The 26,398-nt window shown below is 39.0% G+C and overlaps 1 protein-coding gene across 1 annotated transcript in view; it reads right to left on the reverse strand.

Annotated features, from left to right (window-relative positions):
- The window catches only part of SYNE2 (spectrin repeat containing nuclear envelope protein 2), a 3,814,665-nt gene that overhangs the window by 565,118 nt on the left and 3,223,149 nt on the right, over positions 1 to 26,398 (reverse strand). Inside the window, exons 113-114 of the mRNA XM_044073561.1 lie at positions 14,724 to 14,818; positions 9,818 to 10,052 (exon numbers count right to left, since the gene is read on the reverse strand). Of these exons, the coding sequence (XP_043929496.1) occupies positions 9,818 to 10,052; positions 14,724 to 14,818 (330 nt within the window). The remainder of the gene's footprint in view (positions 1 to 9,817; positions 10,053 to 14,723; positions 14,819 to 26,398) is intronic.

A 26,398-nucleotide genomic window follows, 5' to 3' on the forward strand; every position in this document is an offset into this window, starting at 1 on the left:
TCCCTCTTTGGGCAGTTGTGTCCTGCAAAAAAATTGTAAAAATGGCAAATGTCCTGAGATTTTAGGACAAATTTATTTCCCATATTTTATGTAATAGTTGCATAAAATAGTTATTCTGCTTCTGAAACCCCTAAATGTTATAAGAAACAGAATAAGCAACTAAAATGCTACAAGAATAAGCTTTTATTTATGCAAAGTTATGTCCTTTGTACTGGTTGTGAGTATGTATTGGCCTGCAAAATCTGATGTTTGTACCAAAAATGTTCCACTTTGGCATTTGAAAAGGTGGCAACTCTAAGTCTATTAGGTAGAATGAGGTAAAGAGACGCGACTGGGGGAGTGTCCCAGATCAAATCTACAGTGCGGGCAGGCAACTGCAAAAGCCTCCAAATTTAAACAACAAGACAGGAATAGGAAGGGTGGGTAGGGGAAAACCAATACCTTCAGCAGAGATCAGAAAAACTATACAGTGAAGCAAAAATAACAGTGCACAACTCTGAAGTCAGCCAGCAATTACATAAAATTAGTCAAACAACAATTAACAGTACACAACTCTGAAATGCCAGAAAAATATACTTAGCTCTGTATATCTCCAGATAGTTTGATGAGCACTCTGTCAGGACACAGGAAGGCTCCAGCAATGATATGCTTTGTGGAGGACCCACAATTTACCTTTTGGGAATGGGGAATGTCCTTACTGATTCATCTTTGTAGTGGGGTGCAAGGAGGAGTGAGAAAAATTTCTCAATTTTCTTTTCTCCTACTGGCTCACTTGATTCAACCCCCATCTCATCATATCCATTGTTCCACCAGTATTTACTTCCATTCTAATCCCTCATTTCTTGGCTCACCTTTCCCACCCATTTTATGACATCTTTCCTGTGAATAACCACTATTCCCTTCCTTTTCATCATGTATTATCAGATCACTAACCCACTTTATTTAGCTATCCCTAACCCTACAAACTACTTCAAATCAGTGGAAAGTAAAAACTTTGTACTGTTTTCTAAACAAACACAGAGCTCACAAATTGTTCTAAATCAGCAGAAGGTAGAAACACTGTACCAGTTTCTAAACTGGTTAGAAACCACTTTCTAAACAAACATATCAAAAACACCAGAAGAATATCACTCCATCACCCTACTTCCAGTCTTTGCAAGTCCCACAGAAAACATAACTTGTGCAAAAACGTCTGTATTATATCACCAACTATGAACTGACAAACCACAACAAGCATGGATTTAAAACACGCTGAACAGTGGTTCCAAAACTTTGCAAGCTGAAGAACCCCTTTTATAAAGGAAAAATTTTTGACGGACCCCTATCGGCAGCAGTACACATACGTTACAGTTGGATCAACCCCCAAACCCCTCAATCAGCCCACCCACCACCACGCAGCCATTTCAGTGTCCCATTACTTGCCTAATTCTCCACAGTCGCCATGAACACTGTTCAAAATTCTCAGTGTGCACAATGTTTTCTGCTTTACTTCTACAATGATTACGGATGTCTGGAGTTAATTTAAAACTTGTATTTCAAATTTTATAACACAAACACTGATGGACATTTGCTAAAGCTAAACAGACATTTGCTTAATCTAAACAAAGCAATATTGTCTCAATGAAAACAGATTTAACATTACAACTTCTCTGACTTTGAAACTTACATTCACTGAAACAGCATTGAAACCCACATTCAAAGAAAATGCATCTGGCCAGTGGAGGATTAAGTTTACCTTTGGGCTGTTTTCAAAGCATAGGTCCCTTGCAAACATTTTTAGGAGCATGCAAAAGTTCTTTGATTCACCTTCCTGATTGTATAATTAAATTTTAATACACAATAATTAAATTATATCCCTTGTATAATACAGCACCACTTGGTAGTACGTGTTTTAAATGTATAGTTCTGCACAATTTTCTAGTAAGCAGTGAAAAAACATATGAACCAATAATGACGAAACTGCCCAACTGAGAACATTTCCACCATAAAGGGCCACTCAAACTTCTGTCATTACAATCCACCAATATCAGTCAATATGCACAATTTCTGCAGAAGTAAGTCATCTGAATAATTCCACCTTAAAGAGATCTGTAACTAATGAAAAGGTTGCTGCTAGCAAACAACTTTATTTCAGTGTTTCATCTACAAATTCAGTGCCTGGTGTCCTTGAAGAATAAATTTTCTACTTAAAAAAATGGTAAGCTGGCAATGGATGGCAAACTGAAAACAGGTTCATAGTTACTCGGCATCTCATCCAAAAGAGGACGTTTTCAGGACTTCAGTACCCACTGCCTAAAAATGCAAAACAGTATCAATAATCCATCAATATGCTGCGGGAGTAGAACCCACAGTCTTCTGCATTAAAATGCAAGCATGCTACCTGTCGTGCTACTAACACAGCTTTAAAAGGCTGCACCACAATAGTGATACTACTTGCTAACTAGCTAAACAAATCTGTTGCACATTGTAAACAGACTTAGCATGAGCAGCAGTAAACTTCTCTTCCCTTGAAGCTCACAATTCCTTGAAAATACCCTTGAAACTAAATTTCTTGAAAAATGCACCTGCCATAATGGGGGGACAGAGAGCCAAAACTAAGGACACATTTTAATTATTGGTCTTGTAAACTTAAAAAGTTAACAGAACAACAAGTTTTGCATTAGTACAAGTTTTCTGAAGGCTATGACATCTGATGCTCAAATGTCTGCCATTATTTTCTCACTTCAGTCATCAATGATTTGCCAGGGGTTTTCCAGAAAACACACAATTTTATTAGAAACAGACTGAAAATATGAGGCAAAAATATGGACATTCTGCAAAAACCTGGACAGCTGAAGGGTATGCTGCCTACCTCTTACACACACACACACACACACACACACACACACACACACACACACACACAATACCTCTCAATCTCTTCAACGCAAGGAATATGGACAAACCCTGTCATCATGTGGGGACAAAGGGCCAAAGCTAAGGATACATTTTAAATATTGCTCTTATAAACTTAGAAAGTTCATAGAACAAGTTTTGAATTAATGCAAATTAAAATGTATGAAATCTAAAGCTGAAAAGTATGCCATTATTTTCTTCAGTCCTCAGTGATTTGCCAGGGAAACCCCATTTTATGTGAAACCAGCTTAATAAAGCAAAAATCTGGCACACTCTGTGAATATCTGGTCAACTGACAGCTACACTCAGGCACCACTTCTTATTAAAGCCTTGATAAAAAAAAAAATACCTTCAAGTTCTGTCAACAAGATCGTCTGGATCGATCATCAGCTCTGCATTCATTTGTATTTGATGGCAAAAGGGAGAGAGCAGACCCATACCCATACCCATACCCATACAGCGACCAACATAAATACGGGACCTGTCTTACTTGGAGGGAACAGAACAGTTGTTTACATTTGCCTCCAAGTTCTAACTGCTGGCAGAAAACACAGGCCAAGTGAGCAGCTGCTCAGCGTCAGCTGCAAAAATGGAAGTTGTTCCTTCTTCTCCTCTAAAAACTAAGGGCAAGCAGCTGCTTAGCCACTGCTCAGCTGCAAACAGGGAAGTTTCTTTCTTGTTTTTTTTTTTTTTTTTTAAATAAATTGTGGATGAGCAGCGCAACTTTTCTTTCTCCACATGGTCGGGTCATGGATGATACCCGAAAGCCAGGTGGGTGCAAATGAGTTCACGGACCCCCTTGAGTTTATCGTACAGACCCCAGTTTCGGAAACACTGGGCTAGAGCATAGCAGTTTTACCCTTTAGTCAGTTACACACAAAAAGCATGAATGTTTTGATCTTGGTAAACTATTAAGTGTCATCTCTCTTAAAAAAAAAACTGTTAACTGTGCCATTCAGTACATACCTTTAAAGCACATATTTGATACAGATATCTCGCATTGTTCTTGCAGGTGAGAACAAGCCTACTCCAAAGGTAGAACCTAACGTAAATATAAAAAAAAATCTCAAACCCACCAAAAAAAAAAATGAGATCATCAAGGTTTTGTTCTAGACCTTTGCTCCTCATTCTGTTCATAAACAAGCTTCTGTCTGATCTCCCTAATCTAAATGCAATATTATTACAAATGAACCATCAAAAAAGCATCACGCTGCAAAGACTTCAGACAGTTTTCTGACATAAGTAGTGATTCTTACAAAACAAAATGCACATTATTCAAGACATGATAAAGGCTCAAATCATTCAAAAAACTGAAAGCTGTATTCAAAAATCTTTGCCGCATATCACAAAGAGAATTTGTGTGACAAGTACCAACTTGTAGGTTTGGTGAGATTCAGAAAACCCAGCTACATGATGTCATTAGGTCAGGTAATGTGGTTAGCAGTGTTATATGATGTCATTAGGCCAGGTAATGTGGTTAGCGGTGTTATATACTAGTGGCTGTACAATGAAGTGCTGCATATGACAATAAGGCAAAACAGGATGGAAGAGTGATTCAGAAATGTCTAAATTTGCTCAGTGATGCTACATTCACCTTAGATTTGAACCTGACCATATGGCTGTGTTTAGAAGTACATCTCACAAATATACTTGAGGCCACTCTAAATGCATGTCTGCAGAAGGCTCTCATTGTGGTTGCTTTGCACAATTGTGTACAATGTTGCTCCAGAAAGCACAAGGACATCTGACCACACTTAACATTTCATACCCTCAATGACTGACATAATGGACCAGTACAATGGGGACAGGGAAATTGTAGAAATGCGTTGGCCTTGGCCTCATTTGCAGTCCTGTAAGAATCATATACTACCTACTAGGGACACAGTGGGGGTATCTCAGTCTTCTGCCTCTAGAATACTTCATCAACTTTTCAATGCCATGCTTCAGCATGTGGGAAGCATATGTGATTAAGTACCCCAGAGGAAACAGACAACGTTCTGTGGAAGTTCTACAATATAGCCCATTTCCCTGAGGTTCTGGGGACTACAGAGTGTACCCACATTGAAATAAAGATCCCATCTGGTGAACTGGGAAGGAGGTATGTGAACTGCAAAGGGTATCACTTCATCAGGTGGTATGTAATGCATAGGGTATCATCTACAATGTGTTTGTATACAACCCAGGCAGTTTTCTCAAATCCCACATATCCGCATGTGACCTTTTTTTACAAGGGGCGATGTCCCACAGGGCCATCTTGTTGGTGATGATGGATATGCCTTGGAACGTTGACTCATGACACCCATCAGAAATCCTCACAATCAAACTGACCAGGGGTACAGTCATGAGCTGTCATAAACCAGAAACATTACAGATTGTGTGTGTTTTAGCCATGAGAAAATAAAATACCCCAGCCAATACCTTGTGTATATGGAAGTCCTTGTTGGATCCCCAATATATCCATGCACCGTACGTCAGACAGATTTTATGAAGTTCAGAGAAAGACTATGAGGGAATGAGGACTTGCAACTGTTGCTGCAGCATGTCCATCTCTGCTCTATCATCTAATACCACACTGTGGGACTCTCTGGAGGTGGTACTGCCTTTAAGCAAGGCCAGGAATTTCTCAGTTTCTTTAAGGTGTGGTTTAGTTAATGGCCCACCACCTGTTGCCCTACATTTTTGTGCGAGGGATTCTACTCTGCTGGTGACAACATGGATCATACCTGTGGTCCTGCAGTGAATCGTGTTATAATTGCAATCCTGACCCCCCTCCACAGTATTAACTCTGCTGACAATTTCAGCTGTGAAAACTAAAGCATACTATATGGCCTACTAGGGTAGTAATAGTGGTGTAAGGATTAGTAAGACCCACACTGGAACAAGGCTGGCTGGTGGAATGGACAGTAAACAGCTATCATCCATGGAGATGGAGGGCCTCCAGTACAACCTTATTCTCCTCACCTGTAAACTTGGGTGTGCATTTAGATGTGGAAGCACCACCAGATACAATACTTTTCCTTAAGTCCATTTTTTTCAGCATAGTTCTGTGGGTATGGAAAACATTGGAATTAACAGCCTTGTTCCACCATAGGCCTTACTAATCCTTACACTACAACTACTGCCCTAGTAGGCCATATAGTATGCTGTTGTTGTGCCCGATGGTTATACAGCTGTATCCACAATCTTTAAGTATATGTCAGGCATGTATGTTTGCTCAACACATATCCTAAACAATATGAGCACATAACTATAAATGAACAATAACACGTGACCATTACAATTCTACTGTTAAAAAGGTTGTGGCTAAGTACAGACGTGCAAGACAGAGAACACTGTAACAGTATTGAACAGTACACTCAATTTGAGCTCAGGGGTGTCTACCACTTCTCACAATTCTGCATTATACTACATTCAGTCCACTTTCAGTGTTACCAATAATACACTTTTGTTCAACACATTTAAAATACTGACAAACTAACATCCCTTAGAGAACTTTAAGTGAACAGCTGACCAAAAGCTACTGTTACATAAAGAAACAGATGTGTAAAAAAATAGCATTTACCTTATTTATGTGACTATCTGACTGAGAAGGAATATTTTGTCAAAAACACCCTTAGCAGGATTCAAACTCTGATTACAGATGTTGTCTTCTCTAGCATGATGAGGCTCTGTGCTTCTCGTCAGGCTTATATCATATACAGTCACCCTCTACATGAGATTCCACTGCACGAATAGTGTGCTAATTAGGGCTCATCTCATTACTGTTTCTCAATCACTCAGTTTGCACAATAAATAATCCTCATGTAATTCATTCCAGACCATTGTGACCCAGTTTATAAATATGATTGCTGGTTTAGGAGTCTGAAGAGACAATGTAACCTGTACGTCTACAGCCATCCATCTGTTTTACTGTACATACATTTGAAGTGAAAGAAACATGGATCTGAAAATATCAGGCCCATTACAGAGCCCTAAAGCATCCCATTACTAACAGTGACCAAATACACAAAGGCACTTTAACAAATACACACATCTCTCTGCCAAAAAGTGTTTTGTTAATCCATCATATGAAGGGTCTATGTTAAATAAACAAATGCTTAAAATGTCGAGTACAACATACTCAAACACTTTTAAGCAAATGTTTATTTAAGCGAGAGCCCAGAATGTCGCAAAACACAATTCTGAAATGCTTTGTTTGGCCACCCACCCCTCCCAAGTTCTACACAACACTACACCAACTAACAGCAACTTCCAAAACTTACAACATACCGTAACCCCCTACTTATATATACCAACTCTGAGACCGCACTTCAGTGCAGAAAAGGGAAATTCTCCCTTAATGCACCACACGGCGCCGTTAGCAGTAGCTGACATGACATAATATGTCACATATGTCAGTGCTGGCCCACAGAAACATTTCGGAACTCCATTTTCCGACATTCTGGGCTATCGATTAAATAAACATTCACTTAAAAGTGTTTGCGTATATTGTACTCGACATTTTAAGTGTTCATTTATTTAACATAGACCCCATATGAAAAAGCTTTTTATAACATATGTACTCATGGTGACATTAACGGCCTTACAACACAGACTATCAAAGGACTTTGCCATGTCTGAATAAATTAAATTAACTGATATACCATTAATCTGCTGCAAACTGGTTCAGCAAGTATTTAATAATCCACATCGTTCAGAAGACATGCTGCTAATTACAATTCATACCACCATTGTTGACAGAATGGATGCCAAGCTAATGGGCCTATCACTTGTTTCAATTATTTCTTTGAAAAAAAAGGAAGACCTTCAGTCCACAGCTTTATAAATAAGGTACATAATCACAATTCACGAATCACATCAGACAAAAATGACTGTTGTTTTTATTGCCTACTATAGATTCCTTTGGAGTAGGGATCCAATGAACTTTGTGCTTCTTATTTTAAGTAGTGTACTTTCTAATCTGTTTACAGTTACTCAATAACTGGGTAGTTATTAATAAAAGTAGTTCATAGTTTTCCTTAAGTACGTTATATGAAGACTGGAAAACAGTATTCTCCCTCTTCATGACTATTACTAGTCTGTCAGTTTAAACTTGGTAGGCTAAATACTGGAATCATTGCTGAAAGAAACATGTAATGCACATGTAAGCACATGAGGCATGATACATGGATGTGAAATGGAACAAACATGTTAGATAGCTTCTAATGCATTTTTTGAATGGATAATACGATACCAAGCCATAAAATGACTAGAAAACATTTTTTTTTTATTAGGACTTAACAACGATAAATCTGGCATGGCACCACAGAACAGGATAATGAATATATTAGATACTAAACTATTTTGAAGCGGGTTGTAGAGTGCTAATGTAGGCAAACCTTTAGCTGGAAAACTAGACACTGAAAGTGACAATAAAAGATAGGACAGTTAGCTGTACAGTACCAAAGGAGTCAATACTGTTTTGGTTCTTTTTAAAGTTTTTCTAAGTGACAACAAAGAAAGTCTTGCAGGGAAAGTCTGACTTATCTATTCACATGACAAGGGGGTAAAATTGTTTTTATTTAATTTATCTATCTATCTATCTATCTATCTATCTATCTATCTATCTATCTATCTATCTATCTATCATCTATCTATTTATCTATCTATCTATGTTTGACCAGTTAACTAGATTAGCCCAAGGCCATTTTTAGTAATGGCCTAGGTTCCAAGAGGAACATAACAGAGTATAATGGCATTCAAATACAATAAAGAACAACATAAGTGCTAATTTATACAATACAACAGTCAACATGATAAGGATGAAGTAATTACAAAAAATAACATTCCAACGAAACAAATCCAAACAGGACAGACACTAGTAAAAAATAGAAAAACTCCAAAATACGGAATAAACTTTTGGTGAAAGCACTTAGTCCTTAGTGGTTGCATTTTCCGCCATTAAAGTGTGTAGTTTATTCCATATTTTGGAGTTTTTCTATTTTTTTTTACAGAAACTAACATGCTTAGATCAGAACAGATGTACTGTATTAAGATTTGAAAACAATAACAGGGGACTTGCTAGGGTTGGAGCAATGGTCTAAAACAGAGTTTTATTTAAAATCAGAACATATAAAGAAAAAAAAACTACAGATAAATGCACAGAGACACACAAAACAAAGCACCAGAAGGGAAGCAGAAGTAATTATAAACACAGAAAGTAGTGTGAAAACGGTCTAATTCAAATGAACTGAAAATAAGCAAGTGATGCAAGGAGAAGCAAAAAAAAAAGCTGCTGAAATAATGGGATGCGTAAGAAAATATATTAAAAGTAGTATAATAAAACAGGATGTTATAACTCTATATCTGCTGGGGGCCTATTCAGGCAAGAAACAAATCAATTCAGGAAACTACATCTTTGCAAAAAGTCAGGCTAAACATAGTTCAGAGAAGGCAACCACAAATGGTAAGGGGTGTACATTTGGAACTATAGGCAGATTAAAATAAGTTTGTATTTTTAATTTTGAAGGAAGATAGAAATAAGCTAAGTATCCCAATATAGTGAACAGTATAAGACCACATGATTAACAGCTCAGAATAGATATAGCATTTTTTGTAGAAAAGGCTGTGAGGGAAGACCCCACTCCACATCTCCCACGCAGTAGGGGCAAGAACAATGAAATAATTCAAAACTGCTTGGAACATATATAAGGCAGTTATTACAGTCTGAAAAAAATAAAGTTGATGGTTTTAATACGGTGCACATCTTATACAGCTACAAAGAAAATTTGCTAAAATTGGCAGGCCAAGTTACTGCTGTCTGATTTCAAGATCTGTATTTTTCTGTTTCTGTTTGCAGTTTACACATAGGCAGATGCACAATATTTTCACAAATGACTATTTTTAATTTATCTCACTGACAGTAAGGTTTCTTATACAGTACCTTAGTGTCTTCGAGAAGTTTCCTTGTTTGTTGAATACTCAGGTGGTTTTGGCAACTGATAATGGATAGTTGATTTGCTGTGTCAGTAAGGACACTCTGGACATTTCTACCAGAACTGGCAAAATGTTGCCATTGTTGTACAAGCTGATCGATGAACCCCTTCTTCTGCTGTACTCTTTGTATTACTCTGTACCACTGTTCCTTCAACAAGGTCACCTTCGATACAAATTCACATCTAAAAAGGAAAACACAACATTACTCATTACTTATAGACTAAAACTTTACCTAAAATTATATAGATTAGGTTAGCACTACTTTGATTTTTTTTAATATTCAACAACCCTCTTCAGTATGGATTACCTCTCTTTCCATAGGATTAACTCAGAGATTTCTTGATCTGCTCTTATTTCCAGTAATTATAGCAGTATTACTGTTATTGTCTTGCAGAGTTCCTTCTTTATGCAAATGACTTGGTAATCTGATCAGTACACCAAGGATAACTACATTTAGAGGTAACCTACACTTAACACGCATTTACTCATGGCTTCCTTAAATACAACTACTGATGTCACCAAGACAAAATCCATTCTTTTAGGAACACAAAAAAGAATAGCCTCTATATCACAAGCATCCGCTCTCTCACCCCAGCTCAAACACACAAGTAATTATAGCAATAGAAATATCTGGGTGTTTGGACCAGACCCCACCTTTAGTATTTAACCTTCACTGTGAACAGACAACATGGAAAGCTCTCCGATATCAATACAGGAAAGCAAGACTTGATAAAAGTACATTTGTTCCCCTATTTTGATCTCATTATATATCATATTGTTACTTCACTGCAATAAATATCAAGAAATTAAAATCAGGCCTACATAATCCACTCTTCCATTTCATGTGGACATGAATCACAGCACTCTGCCTGATACTCCAAAAATCTCTTCTTCCTAAATATCTGCTGTCAAATACATCTCTTCAAATGTTTAAACTGATTTATCTAAATTACTGTACAAGCTTTGGACAATAATTTCAAACAAAAATATATATATATATATATATATATATATATGGAGAGAGAGGGGAGGAACACTATATAGTCGAACATCTGTAATACTGGCAAAAGTGATTGAGTGCTCATCTCTTATTCCCTCCCCTTTTCTATGGCAATGGGCTTTATAGATTAAGCTGAAACTTTATTTTTAACATTAGTAGTAAAATAATCAGTTTGTTTAGGGTATCATGCAGGTACTGTGCATCATGGGTCTGGTAATTAATAGTCCTGAGACCATGGCTGGCTGTATTTTAAATATTTTTCACTATTTGTCAAGCATCTTACTTTTTTATTTGCTGGTGCTTTCCAATCCTTTTCCATATTCTAATGCTCTAGCAGCAGAGTATGCCACCAGATGTCTGTATAAAAAGCAATCTTCCTTCAGAACATTACACAATCTTTCCTGGAGAAGTTGTCATGGCTTCAAGTGCTTGCCTGCTTCAGTAAATATGTCAAGATATCACTTGTATGGATTGACACCCCATTCCAGACTACTTTCTCTTTCGACCCAGTGAGCTGCTGGGGTGGGCCCGGCTTCCCTGATTAAGTGGGCAACCAGAAAATGAATGAAATGATATATTAAAGGTCAAATGGATAGAAGCTTAGGTTGATCCAGTTTCAGGAGCTTGACATACCTCTGTTTAAGGAATGAATACGTGTTGTGTCTGCCAGTTTGGCTATTTCATAGATCCTGGACTAAAACTTCTACATAAAATACATGGTTTCTTTGAAAAGGAACCAATCAGTTCCCAATCTACTCCTCAGCTGATGATAATAGGTAAAGCTATCATTTATTCCTTCATTTTATTCTTATAACACACAGGGGCAGTCTGTTAAAACAGTCTGTGCATAAAAAAAAGTTTAACAATCTATAAATATGATAGTCAGTTTACTGTGAAGCAAGGAGTACAGTAAAAAGTATTGTATGCAATTCATCATCAGAGGACATAAGACTACATGCATACTTTGCGTTTTCACTGAAAACGTACAGTACTACTACCTTCTCAGAAACCACAAGACTCATTATAATAAGTGACTTAGCTTCTTGAAAAAAGGATCTTGGGCACATTATGTTTATATTCATGTCAATAGTTTTTGACCCAGTGGTTCTACTTGGTGTCCAGAATAAGTTCACAATGTGCACATGGCATGTGTGTGTGTGTGTGTGTGTGTGTGTGTGTGTGTGTGTGTGTGTTATATATTCACTTCTTACAACAAACTGACATAATCTCTAAAATCATATCTTCCTACCACCAATCAAATGTTCTGATAAGTTCCAACAGTTCCTCACTGACACCAAACCCCAATGGTGGGCATCAAAGAATGAATATATAAATACTGGGCTTAACCACTGTCCCCCTTCTCCCTTAAATATATTCATCTATGGAGAATAACCTGCTGAGCAGTGTCAGGCCAATTACTCCCAGCCCTGAAATTATATTACATATTATAGTGTGTTACACACTCAAATGGAAAGAGAAAGTGGCAAACGTAAGACCCCTTACTGGAAAAATTCAAAACTACATTCTTTTAACCCAAAGCTTCAAAAGCATCTTCAGACAAAATACTGCTCTCTACACATGGATCTAGTTTAAATTCAGTGTTTTGCTTATAAATTCTCAGAATTTCTTGCAATCTGTCTGACTTGCTCTGCATTTCAGTACCTCTGATACATTTTCAGACTTTATTGTATCAATGCGGTGGTACAGCGGTAGTGTTGTTGCCTCACAGTAAGAGGTTCTACTGTTCGATTCACGGCTGGAGTGCCTTCTGTGTGGAGTCTGCATGTCCTCCCTGCAGTCGAGTGGCCTCCGAAAGACATGTGTGAATGGGCGTGCCTTCGCTGAAGGTTGGGTGTCGGGCTGGCAACTCGGCACCATAAAAATCTATTGCCAATCATTAGCAGACCAGAGTTCCACTGTGGCAACCCCTAACTGGGAAAAGCCGAAAAGACAAACATTGTATCAACTCTTTTTCACTTTAGTAGTGAAAACAAATAACTCATTTCTAGTTCTCTGTTTATCAGCATGCAGATTCTTTTGAATACACATGCTCCCATATCTACATTATCAGAAAATGAATCCATCTAGTACAGATTCTATAACAATGATTAAAATCAGGACAAACCTCCCTATCCTGCTTGCAGCCTCATTAAGAACACAGGGGTTGAATTTTAATTGCATAATATTTTCTCTGCACCTCCTGGCTCCTCTGTAGTACATTGCATTCTCGCTTACTGTTTCAACACACTCTCATGTCTTGTTTTGCTTTTGATTTTTTCTCACATTTCACCTTAAAACTCTCATTATTTCACTTAATTCTTTTAACAGTATACTTTTAATTTCACTTCATGTGCATACTTCCAGTTTTTCATAAGGTTAGGTTTATTTACACCTTTTTTATTACTTCTCGTATTACAAACTATTACAGTTGAAAAAATATCCATACATATACATATCTACTGTATTTGTGTACTGACACCAACACATTGTATGTTCAATTTCTGTCTATTATTGTTACTTTTACTGTTGTTACTTTATAATGTAATCTAAGTTGAGCCTGCAGTTCCTCTTTATATGATCAATGCTCTGCCCCATAAACACAGGGTAAATAATATAAAGCACAATGATAATAAATTAACGAACTGAACAAACCATCAAATTCACAGTCTTTAGCTTTGGTTCTTCAGCTCAGTCAGATAAGCATCCAAAGTCTGTACTGGACCATGTATTTTATAAGCAGCATATGGTAAAGAAAAGTCAAAATTATTTTTAGGTGCAAAATATCTCCCAACCTTCTCTCTAAATGCTACAAGTGTGTCTTTTTCATCTTCAGTAAAAGCATTTTTCCACTGAACTTCCAATCCATCCATGCAATCTGCCCATTCATTCCCCAGGAAGTGACAACTATTTACTCTTCTTGTGGGTGAACAAGCAACAGAAGTGATATCATCACCCAACGCAGGGAGTTGAGTGTTTCTCTCTTAAGCCCTAACTTCCCATTGCTTATGCCCAACTGAAGATTTAGTGTTTGTAAAGTAACAGTCCTGAGTGAGAGCATGTCACCCATTTTCCAAACTGACACAACCCCTGAGAGAGCACTGTCAACTTTGCAGCAAGTATTTTTATGTAAACTCTAGTATTCAACAGGGATTCTATCATGGAAACTGCACCTTAGGCATGCATACCCCCATCCTACCCCCTGAGACAGAGAGACGAGCAGGGATTACCTTGTAACTGATTTCACTCCCCATGCCTGCTCCTCTAGCACCAGACCCATTCATTAAAACCAGGGTGCCTACTGCACAGTCAGAGTTTACTCCTCTATGTCACAAAGTTGGCAGGAAAAGTAAAAGTGTTAAATACTGCAAAGGGTTCTTCTCCAGTGATATGCAAAAATGTGGCACATTACCTTTTCAGACTTCTATGCTATTCCACTTGCTAGTAACTCAGATAACAAAAGGTAATAAACTAGCACTCCCAGTTACACATTGCACATCTTATCTATTTTTAAGAGTAATAACTATTACAAGCCTAGGGTCATGTCAATCAAACTTCTCTAAGATCTATATTGTATGATGCCACATTTCTGTCAATTAGTATTGATTCATGTCTATATCTTGTACAAATATTTGCAGTTAATTAAATGATAACCACTAAGAAAAAAATTATAGTCTCATTTTATTAAGCAGCTAAAAGTAACACATTATCAAGCATAACAATTAACTTCTAAGATATGCAGACCGAACATTTCCATTTTTCCTTCGTGGACATCAATAACATGCAGTGCAATATGAACAATGGATATTGTACACAATCTTCAGTGGAATTAATCAAACTACTGGTGAGACGTTACCTGTCTTCCACATCTGCTTTTGCCATTAGCTGTAGAACTTCAGTTATAACTGAATTTAAAATCTGGTGTGCAGCTGAAACATCTGCTTGAAACCTCTGTAATAAAACAGAATATAAATGAATAACAGCAAAATGCTGCATCAAATTTAGTATTGCTTCACTCTCACTGACAAATGAGTTTCAACTGAGCTTGGAATAATAAATATTTTGTTATATGTTATAATCACTGTGCAGTAAAACAATAAGAACAGTACAATATTTTGTAACATGATATATCGCAATACACTGAGCAATAAAACAAACAACAAAAAGTACAGCAAACCACAATAATCTGTTCTCCTTGACCTTCTCTGAAACTGTGGCTACTTTGGCTTCTGCTCTGATGTCCTCCTTCATCCATTCCACAATGTGCATCCTACTGCTCATGTCAGGTACTTCATCTCCGTTACCTCAATCTTCACAAGCTATGCTACCTTTACTACCAAGGTGTCTGTGCCATGCAGAAGCAGAGCTGACATCACTGTTATACCTCAACCTTTAGCTTCTTAGTCATTCTTTGCCATATGCCAGATACTTAACTGCATCACCTTTGTTTCTTTGGCTTCCTTGTTCAGACTTCCCTTCTCCTCACCCATATTTCATAGATACTTGAAGCTGCTAGCACATTCCACTATTTTCTCTTCTGTCTTAATGTTCAGCTTATTATCAACTGAACAGGAAAGGAAAATGGTGACCCTTGCCTGGTGATTGAACCCAGGTGCCCCAGCATTATGTGTGGTTGTCGCTGACAGTAGACCAATGAGGATTTTCTGGAAAGCTGGATATCCATTATCCCCCAAGATCAGTTTCCTTTTTCAACTAGGAAGCCATCACATTGGTGATTTTAAATACAGAACAATCCAGTGCAGTACAAACCATGAACCTAGTATTGTACTGTATTGTAATAATAACTGAAAAGGAAAGGAAAACACTGATGTTATATTCTGGGGATTGAACCCAGGACTACGCTTGGAGGAAACCAGGGAAACTGTCCAGACATTCCTTGTTGGTCTAGTGACAGTGACAACTGTACAGAATGTGGAGGGTCCTGGGTTCAATCTGTAGACAAGAGTCATTGTTTCCCCTTCCGTTTTCAGTTGTTAATACAATACTAGGCTTGTGGTTTGTACTGCACTGGATGCTTGTGAATCTTCAGCTTTTTCTTACTATCTCCCCATTAGCTGACATGACTGCTAGCTTGTCTGTACTCAGTTTCATCCTATTTGCCTGCTGTTTTTCATTCTAGTCCACTATCATTTACTGAAGCTCCTGTTCAGAGTCTGCTTGTAATGCCACATTGCATGCAACAACTTTGGGGATGCAGCTTTGTTGATCTGACCCCCCACCAACCTGCTTGCTAATGCAGTTCATCACCAGTATGAAAGGGAGTGGGGGTTCAGAGCTGAAATCTGATGCATGCCCACTCCTACTGGGAACCCCTGTCTGACCCAATATATAATCCGCACTAATGCTATCGATGTTTCCAGGACCTCAACCCATCACATGATAAATGACTACAAAAATAATTAAATAAATCCACTGCCACTGAAAATGCTGATGTGTACTAGAAACTATTACACTAGAATCTGCCATCACCCCTTTCACTTTTAGTAACACTTTTTTGTAAGAAATCTAGTGGATGAAATGCATTAAACAGACACACACTATCTATAGCCAAACCATATGTAGGTACAGCTTAGATAGAGGGAAATATTCTGCAAAGCAATTGTAAAAGAATGTTACTCTGTGAAATGAGAGACTGGACTTTCAGTAAAGGAATTCAGTTGTTGAAAAACTGATTACCCCAGAAAAAATAGTCAGAATTTATTACTGGAGCTTTTCTGAGAAGTGGAATTGAAAGTATTCATAGTCTTAACTTCAACTATAACCTTTTTTTTTTTTAATTATTATTTTTTTCCACGAACTTTCCATTAACCATCATGCCTCATCTTGGACATCCAGTTCACCAATTCATTCCTTTCAGTGCAGAAAGGCTATCAGCCAATATGTTCCCTTCAGGGCCAACAGTCAAGCACTGAGGAGGGCCATCATCCACTGTGAAGTCTGAGGTTTTTGCACTACAAAGTCCCTATCCCCACGCTGTGGTTGGTATCTCTGCTTTTATGCTTGCAACTCATACAGGCATGCATGCTTCCATGCGTGTCATACCCGGTTGCAGTGTTATGTCTTCTACGATGGGTGACCCAATGTCACTCACTTCACTTCCTCCTCTCAAATGCCACTATTTCCAGTACCTCAGCTGATAACTAAACACAGGTTACTTGAACTGCAGTCTTTAGTTAATCAACTCTTTTAATACTTTCTCCATGTGTGAACCAAAAAGGAAATGAGAATCTAAAGGTTAAGCAAACAAAGTTTATTTTATGTTGTGTGGAAAAGTCTGTATTTATCGTGAGGCATGTCTTTTAACAAGTGTTCCAACAGTCACAGTATGAAAAGAATCATGGCCCATGTCAACAGCAAATGTCACAGAATTCAAGAATTTGAAATGTACAAATTCCCTGTAATTCTACGAGTAAGTCTCCAAATTAGAGTATACTGGCATTATTAATAAAAGATACAACATATCAGCTGAAGAAAACAGATCTAGTATACAATCCTTCAGTTCTTTAGTAACCGGGAAGGCAAACATTACTGTGCAAGCACGATGAAAAATTAGCTTAAATGTTATCAGGTTTTATGAAGTAAAGCAAAAAAAAAATAATGATTTTACTATATATTTCACAGATTCATTGATTATTTCTAAGCTGCTGATTGGCCAGATCAAAGTAGCCTAGAGACTGCAATCCCCAGTATGTTCTACCCTCTTTCCATAAATGGTGGACCAGAACCACGATGAATTTATGATTACCCATCCATTCAACAAGGTTGTGTTTGTAAAAAAGGAGCTACCTTGTTTAACATGAAGGGGAAGTCTATTCCAGAGGAGATGAATACATCCCTCCAACAGGTACTGTTTATGTCACTGGAGGTTAAGGTCTTTTAAACGAGTCTCAATGAGATTACAGATTATGCAAACATGCATGAGATCACACAGAAATGAGTAATTTCAGTCCTTATAAACTAGGCAGGGGGTCAACCCATAGCAGTCCGTATAAGTAGCAGAGAAAGACAAAGCTTTAAGATTCTGGGTAGCTTGAGGAACTCAGACCCTTGATTTTCTTAGTCTGAAAACACTTTTTTAGTTGTATTAAGGTTTTTGACAAGTATATGACAGATATATGACAGAGGCAACGTTACATTCTATTATTGGCCAAATAAGAGACAAATAGAGAGAGATGATAACATCCCTGTACTTAGATGACACAAATCAGGAAATCAGTTGGAATAGGAAGATTTTCTAACGACAGTAGATACATGGTGGATAATGGAGAGTTCATTTATAACAGAACCAAGAGCCCTAATAAGCATTTCAGTTTTGAGAAGAAAGTTCTTTATGTGAATGATGAATGGAAGTGCATGTTTTCCAGGGTCTATATTAGCAGAACGAAAACACTACTAAGCAAATCTCAGTTGAGTGACACATAAAGAGCGAAAACCGCTAATATCGCAAGAATGAACAGAGATCGCTGTAGGGAATTCGTCTCTTTACTTCAATGTAGTGCGATCTCAAAGTTGGTATATTTAAGTGGGGGGGTGGGGGGTGCAGGGGGCTTGCCCCCCTGCATAAAACACGTAGTGACAGTTTACGTGTTTTACTTGTTTAGTTTATCGGATTCGAAATTAGCGGTTTTCGTTCTTTATGTGTCGCTCAACTGAGATTCGCTCAGTAGTGTTTTCGTTCTGCTAATATAGACCCATGGGGCATGCTGCTACTCTTTTTAGCTTTTAACTTCAGACCATGATTCTGATATTATTAGCTTGTATGTTAGTCCTTGTAGGATTTGGAAGTTCACTGAAAAACAGATAAAAGCCCCATGTTTGCATTCATCCACACACTTGGTCAGCCCAAAACTGCCTGACATCAGCTTTAACATAAGAGAAGTAAATGCCAAATAGTAAAGTTCCTATCACCAAGCCATGAAGAACCTCATTGGTAATGAAACTTTTCTAGGAGAGTCTGTCCCCAATCCCAGTTGGCTGAATTATGTCCAAATTTGCTGTCCAGTAAGTTTCATAATGGTTCACATTTAGTTTGATTACCTTAGATTACTACATCCAAGATTGGAACGGTATTGGATTACCTTTGATTATAATGCCCATGAGTGGAACAGTACTGAAGGTCTTGGCTAGATCAATGTAAGATGTGTGTGTACTGATATGCCCTCATCTAATGCCTTGGTAACCTTTTCAAAGAAGTACACTTGTTTAAACAATTAGGATCTTCCTTTCACACACTCACATTGGTTTGGGTTGAAGGACTGTAAATTGCAAACATCTTTGTTGAAGAGTTCCACAAAATTGTCCTCACCCCTTCTCACTCACTATAACATAAAATATTAATAGTCATTTCTCTCTCTTTACCTGCTTAGTAACAGTCATACCTACCTCTGAAATCTGTCTTCTCCTTTCCCTTAGAACAGTATCCCAAGCATCCCTTTAACCAACCTGCTTACCTTCCTCTGTACTTACCTTCACCAGACTGATTGTTTTTCACACTGCCCTGCTGCCTTCTTTCCTTGGGTCTAACCACTCCGTTCGCCCTGCGGGCTCACTCCGCTCCCCTACCCTACCCCCAATTCCCACCCACTCCCAGAGCTCCTGAATTTATTGTAACTATACATCCCCTCCCCTTCCTCTCTGTAAACCCATACACATCTCCTCACCAGCCCCTCCCCTCCAATCATCAAATACTGTCTCTCCTCATCACAAACATCAAGACACATCACTCACTTCTAAACCCCTCCTTCTTACACGCTCATACATACCGTACATCCATCTACTTCCTCACTCCCTCACTCCTTCACTCAAATACCATCCTCCCATTTCTTCCTGTAATCCTATACCACACCATGCCTTCTCAAACCCTTCTCATCCCCTCCCTCTGCCTACTACTTCTAATTCCTCTATATCATGCTACCTCTTATTCCTCTCTCAAACTACCCTTTCAGTCCTATCCCCTCTTCACCCTACCCTCACCCTCAATAACCAACATCCTTCTACCTCAACTCACTTCCACAAAATATCTCCCAACCTAATTCAACCACACCCACTTCTCTGCTTCAAACTAAAACTTCTACCTACCTCTATGAAACATCATATTTCTAAAGCATTACTATTCCTCCCACTAAACTCTAAAAGTAAACTCAAACCCTTGATCTCATTCCCCTTCAACTGCCTATGCTTAGCAGGCAACATATACCCCAAAACAGGACCCACTACAACCAACACCAACTCCCCCTATTACCACCCATATTTCCAACCCTAAATATCTCAAACTCCTAACCATCAATGCCCAGAGTCTAAAAAATAAAATAGCCCACTTTCCTGCTTGGCTATACCATGCCCAACCTGACATAGTAGCCATGTCAGAGACACAACTAGAACCCAATATGTCTGACTCAGAAATCTTACCTCCTGGGTTTCATGCTCCTAGACATGACCGCCTAAAAAATGGGAGGAGGAGTGGCCATAATCTACTCCAGCCTACTCTTTATCATCCCCTACCAAATCCAATCCCACAGTTCAACAATTCTGAACTAGTCATAGGAACCCTTAAACTAAATAACCATAAAAACATTTGTGTCACAGCCCTCTATATACCCCCTGGGAACAATATTAACACACTTGAGGAAATTCTTCAAATACATCCTAGGAGATATAAACATCGACTGGAACACAATTACTGCCAAAAATCCCACCATAACCATCAATCTATATAACTTCTCTCAACTTACTAATGCCATAACCAGACCCAATAAAAATAACCCCCCAGACTCCATATTGGACTGGATCCTTGTCTCCCACCTAAATAACATCTCCCACATTGGCACCTTAGTATTCTCCATTAGCGATCACTTACCAGCCTTCATCCATAGATCAACTCCCTCCTCTCCTCACCTACACCAATATAGCCATACTCTGAATCTCACAAACTTTAACGCCACAACTTTCTCCAATTCTCTAAAACTTATAAATTGAGACAATATAAATACCCTTCCTCTAGATAACACTATGGAACTTTTCAACTCAATCTTCTTAAATACCCTGAACTCCCAAGCCCCTCTAAGAACAAAATGTATAAAGACCAATTCTACCCCATGGCTTACTAAGGGTACCAAAACACTCATGCAACAAAGGGACAAGACCTGGAAACTCTATCACCACAATAAGCACCCTGACACACTTCTGAAATATAAACAACTCCGCAACCTAGCCAAAAAACATATTTTACAGGATAAAAAATCATACTACATCAAACTCCAGACTACTCAATCCACAAACCCCAAACAAATCTGGAAATCCATCAACTCTCTTCTCAATCCAGGCACAAAAAAACAACCCTTGCCCTGTCCCTAGCAAATCTGGCACAGAAATAGCTACACTGTTTAATTCCTTCTTTACTAACTCCATAGCAGAACTCACCAAAACCTTCCCTAACAACTCCTCTCCCCAACTCAAATCCTCTCCACAATCTTCCTTCCTAAACTCTTCTCCTACTTTTCATCTCAAACCCATCCCCACCTCATATATAAAAAAAACTTCTCTCTAAACTTAAGCCATGCTCCAATGCCCCTGACAAAATCCCCTCTCTCTTTCTAAAACTAGCAGCATACAGCATCGCCATCCCCATTAGTATACTCTTCAACAGATCCATACAGGAATCTTATGTCCCTAAACTGTGGCATACCTTCTTTATCCTACCGCATCCACAAAGGAGGCAAAAATAATAACTTCTCCAACTTCCGACCTATAGCAATTCTATCTCCTATTTCAAAAATTCTTGAGAAATGTATCCACTTCCAGCTAATGCCATTCCTTACAAATAACCAACTCCTCACCCCAACACAACATGGGTTCCGTCCTGGCCATAACACAATAACAGCTCTTCTTTCATTTTTAGACATAGTAAATCATGCCTGTGACTCCGGCGAACTAGTATCCACAGTCCTCCTTGACCTCTCCAAGGCTTTTGATACTGTCTCCCATACCAACCTTTTTACCCACCTTTCTAATCTTAACCTCTCACAAAACACCATTACCTGGTTCAGCAGCTACCTCTCTGATAGATCCCAGGCTGTGAAATGGAAAACTGGCACCTCTGCCTTCCTTCCAACCCCAACCGCGGTACCTCAGGGATCCATACTCAGCCCAATGCTCTTCAATATTTTCATTAATGATTTCCACGCAGCAATTCCTAAAACTAAAATAGTACAATATGCAGATGATTCAACTTTAGTCTGCTCTGCCTCTAACCTCCTTGAGCTCCAAACTACAACTCAAACTGCTTTCTCAACTACTGAGAACTGGATGCTTTAAAATCATCTCTCCCTAAATGCCAACAAATCAAAAATCCTACTATTCACCCCTTCAAAATCTATCCCTCTTGACAAAACCTCCTTCAATATTATCAGCCATGCTAAATCCACTATAGAAATTGTTCCTTTTGCCAAACTTCCTGGGGTTACTATTGACGAGTATCTAAAATTTGATACCCCATATTCAACTAAATATTAAGAAAACCCATAAAAAACTTGGCATGCTGTACAGAAACTCACACTTCCTCTCCCCTTCAACTAAACAGACCCTCGCCTCAACCTACATACTACCCTCACTGATGTATGGCGCTCCACTACTAACCAACCTATCTGCCTCCATCTCTTCTAAACTGGAAACCTGCTACAATAAAATCTCAAAGTTCGCAACCACATCCAAATACTCTACTCACCACTGTATACCTCTCCACCAGCTGCAATGGCTAGAACTTCCCAACTACCTGGACTACCTCCAACTCTCTACAGCTCACAAGCTTATTTTCAAACCTACTACATGTCCTGCACTTGCTAACATCTTACCTTCATACACCCCTCACAGACTCCTAAGACCTGCCCACCAGAATCTAATCTCTGTGTACAAACCAAATTGTCCCACTGGTCAGCTACTCCTATCCTTTACCTTAGCCAAAAAATGGAATTCTCTCCCTCCATCACTAAGAATCTCTGAAAACTTTGAACTCTTCAAAACCCAGCTCCATTCCTACCTCTCCCATAGCTGGAAGTGCAACTGCACTCTACCTACCTAGCTTCCTTAATACATGATCACATTTATTACATTCAAAGTCCCATTTTTTCCTCACCCACCAGGGATTAATCCCTTGTTAACTACTTTTATATCACTATCTGACATTTCTAACCTATGAGCAAATTCTACTCTCTACTACTGTTCTCAACTTATAAACATGTAAATATGTATTACATACTGTATATATGTTGCAGTTCAACTGTGCTTAGTTTGCTATTTAACACCAAGTTGTTTACTGTAACTTTTGTAACTGTGTATTGTATTTTGTTGTATTTTGAATTATGTAGCTTTTACTTTGTACTATGGAGCTTTTCTCCCTGGGCCTCCACTGAAAACAGGCTCTTTGAGCCCAGTGGACTTCCCTGGTCATCAAACTGGAAATAAATAAATAAAATAAATTGTGTTCTGTTATCCTACAGACAAGGATCGTAAGGCTTATCAGTATGTAACTGCTAGGATCAATGGTGGGAATCACCACTGTGGGGGGGGGGGGTGATCACAGCTGTTTCCATTGCCTCTGGTATAAAGGCAGACAGGGTCGGTGTTAGCATTTTGGGGGCTCCCAGCAAATGTCAAGTTGAGGGCCCCCCCCTGAGCACTTCCTGTCTAAGTATCACCCTGTCACTGTTAGACTTCCTAGCCATCCTTTTAGCTCATGCTGCAAACTTTTAGTAGTAACACAGAATGACCTGTAGCTACAATGCTCTTACATTACAACATGATTATGTACCACAGTATGTTGGCCCTTCTCTCAAAGGGACATTCACAGTTTTTGTCATTTAGATGTAACAAGGATCGATCTTGTCTAATAAATCGTACATATATGTATTTTTTTTTAAGATGGGTGCTCAGACTATGGGCAAGCTGTTCACACAGCATACCTTGACCTCGTCATACCACATGCAAATATAATAAACAAGCTGAAGGAGCTCCAACTTGACCCATATGTGATTAGGTGGATGGCCAACTGGCATAGGGACAGGACTCGTACTGCAGAAGCAGTAGTAGTAGGGGGTGCATACTTCAAAAGCATGGAGTTAAGCAGGGATCTGTGCTGGGAAATCTGCTATTTGTTATCTACTTCTCAGAGTTCCATTTATCAAACAAGTATCTCTGGTTGACAAAGTCTGGGTATGATTGTGAGTTGTCATCAAGACCCCTCTGACACACAGGAGCTTACATTTGTCTAAGCACTTGGGTGGTTCACATTTGACTATCACATTGCAATGGTAGTTAGGAATCATTTTACCTTGCACAACTCATAGCAAATGGTATTTCTTCCAGATCAAAAGAAGTCATCACCTCTTGTATTCTGCACTGATTATAGCTATCACTGAGTATAATGCCCCCTTTGGGATATACCCTACTAAGTATATCAAGCAATTGGAAAGACAGCAAAGGTTTGTAACTAAAAGATCACTGGCTTAAAAGACCTGAGATACCAAGAAAGACTGGAGGTTTTATCTCTATTCCCCATGTAATAAAGACCCATTGGGGTGATAAGTGCCTTGCTTACAGGGCTATAAGAGATCCTTGCTTGGATTACTTTCAAATACATTATAATTCTGTACAATTATATATTTTTTATTATTATTTATTTATTTTATTACTTAAGACGAGTTTAAGTTCGCTACTTGTACTACTATTGTCTTCTTCTTCTTTCGGCTTTTCCCGGTTAAGGGTCGCCACAGCGGATCACTTGTCCACTCATGACTGGCAGTGGAGTTTTATGATGTTGAGTTGCCAGCCCGGTGCCCAACCTTCCACAGAAGGTCTCGCGCGCGCGCACACACACACACACACACACACACACACACACACACACACACACACACACACACACACACACCTAGGGCCAATTTAGAGTGTCCAATCTACCTACAGCATGTCTTTGGGATGTGGGAGGAAACCGGAGTACCCGGAGGAAATCCACGTGACCACAGGGAGGACATGCAGACTCCACACAGAAGGCACCCCAGCCGAGGATCGAACTACCCTCTTGCTGTGAGGCGACAATGCTTACCGCTGCACCACCATGTAACTACTATTGTCTGATCTGATGAATATGCCATGATTAACTAAAGATATATGGACTGAAAATCTTCCATACAGAGAAGTTTCTTACACTGTTTTGTAATCCAAGAACTCCTATACCTCCATAAATCAAACAGTCTAGCTAACACTACGGCCAGAGATCTAAATCTACTACAACAAATAAATAAGACAAAGTGAAGACAGAGTTTTGTCATGCAGTACCTACCTACCCATTATCTAAAACAAACATCCTCTCCAAGTTAACCAGTGTGACACACTGTCTACCTTTAAAAAGGAGCTGGACAACTGAAAGGATATCCATAAATTCATTCTAGATATGACTGGTGTAGCCATCTTTGAAGGAGAGGGAAGGCTTAAGGGTGGGTACTGGCAAGATGAAAATGGCCTTGGGGCCAAGTTGCCTTGTGACTCCTATGATTCTATGATTAGGACCCATTCATTTAGTGTTTTTTTAACACAAGGAAAACCTGTTATATGTTGAAAATGATCCTGTTGGAGTTGCAAACAGGATGTCATGTGGAGGGGGGGGGGCATTGGGGAGTATAAGCTAAATATAGCTGCCAGGAGGTTGGCTGTGTCCTTAGCAGATGACTGGATATTATTAGGTTCATAGGTTGATACTAGGCTATCTGCCCTAGGGCATTTATAAGCCTAGCCAGAGTGTGTTTGGATTTCGCCACCCTTTTAGATTTGTAGACTGTGCCTTTGAATAGTAGGTCACAGAATATAGCCCCTTTACGGCTAGTTTATTGTGCCTCTGTCTAGCAGGGACCCAGAAGAGATCCCGGGGGTATACTTATGCTCTCCCATCCACTCGTCAAGATTTCTCTTGAAGAGGGTCAGTGAGGGGCTCTGCCTAACCTGGACTGGGATTTTGTTCCAGAGTGAAGGGAGTCTCTGGGATATGAATCTGTCCCTCCAGCATGTCCTATTTATTTCTGTGCTGAGGTTTAAGTCTCTGGAGTGTGTCACTCTAAGGGATTTGGATTTCTTGAAGTGGAGCATGCCCATTAATTCTGGGTTGGACATGGCTTTATATGTCAGGCACAGATCGCCTCTGAGTAGGCGGTAAGCAACTGAGTAGAGCTGGAGTTTATTTAGCCTAACTGCATAGGGCATCTGTTTGAGTCCCTTGATCCTCTTGGTGAGGTACTTTTGGGGTCTTTCCAGTTGCTGTAGGTGTCGGGTAAGGTACATCCCAAATGGGGCATTGTATTCAATTATGGGCCTGATGAGTGATGAATAGAGTGGCACAAAGACCTCTCTTGATCTAGATGTGAAATCTTTTGTGATGAGGTGGGCTATATAGAAGGTCTTTCTAATCTCTTTGGCAACGTGATTGTCAAAGGAGAGATTACTATCTACTTGGGTCCCCAAATC

Source organism: Protopterus annectens, chromosome 6.part0 (genome assembly GCF_019279795.1).
Source record: "Protopterus annectens isolate FY-2018-M chromosome 6.part0, PAN1.0, whole genome shotgun sequence".
NCBI lineage: Eukaryota > Metazoa > Chordata > Ceratodontiformes > Protopteridae > Protopterus > Protopterus annectens.